Source organism: Arachis ipaensis, chromosome B06 (genome assembly GCF_000816755.2).
Source record: "Arachis ipaensis cultivar K30076 chromosome B06, Araip1.1, whole genome shotgun sequence".
Taxonomy (NCBI): Eukaryota; Viridiplantae; Streptophyta; class Magnoliopsida; order Fabales; family Fabaceae; genus Arachis; species Arachis ipaensis.
In genome coordinates, this window is record NC_029790.2 from 3,769,569 (window position 1) to 3,770,100 (window position 532).

A 532-nucleotide genomic window follows, 5' to 3' on the forward strand; every position below is an offset into this window, starting at 1 on the left:
TACAAGTGCAATTAAATTTAAATCAAATTGATAATTGAGACTCGTTAAATAATTTGATTAAATTGATAGTTGAGAGTCAATTATCAATTTTACGTAAAATTCACTACAACTAAATTTTTAAACTAATATTAATTAACATTTTATTTTTTCCGATAAAAATGTTGGTTCTTACTTGTTATAATTTCTCACAGCACTCTCCAGATTCTGCCAAGATGGCCCAGCGTCACGTCTTCACTTTTCGCTTTCACTTTAACTCTCCTTTCATCTCTTTTTCTTCTCATTGAATCTTAATGGATTCAACTCACTCACACTACTTCTACTTCTGCTGCTGCTTCTGCTTCTGCTAGCTCAATAACAATGGCTCCGGGGGGAAGAACTGCCACCAATAACCATAAGAACCAACCACCTTCCTCCACAGTTGAGTCTCTAAACGGCTTGAAATTCGGCCAAAAAATATATTTTGAGGATTTGGGTCTCTCCACACCGTCAATCACTTCTTCAACTTCATCTTCTTCTTCTGCTGTTGGTGTTC

The 532-nt window shown here is 35.7% G+C and overlaps 1 protein-coding gene across 1 annotated transcript in view; it reads left to right on the top strand.

The window, feature by feature from the left end:
- The window catches only part of LOC107647909 (squamosa promoter-binding-like protein 17), a 3,103-nt gene continuing 2,758 nt past the window's right edge, over positions 188 to 532 (top strand). Inside the window, exon 1 of the mRNA XM_016351960.2 lies at positions 188 to 530. Coding sequence (XP_016207446.1) covers positions 358 to 530 — 173 coding nt within the window. The 5' untranslated portion in view covers positions 188 to 357. The remainder of the gene's footprint in view (positions 531 to 532) is intronic.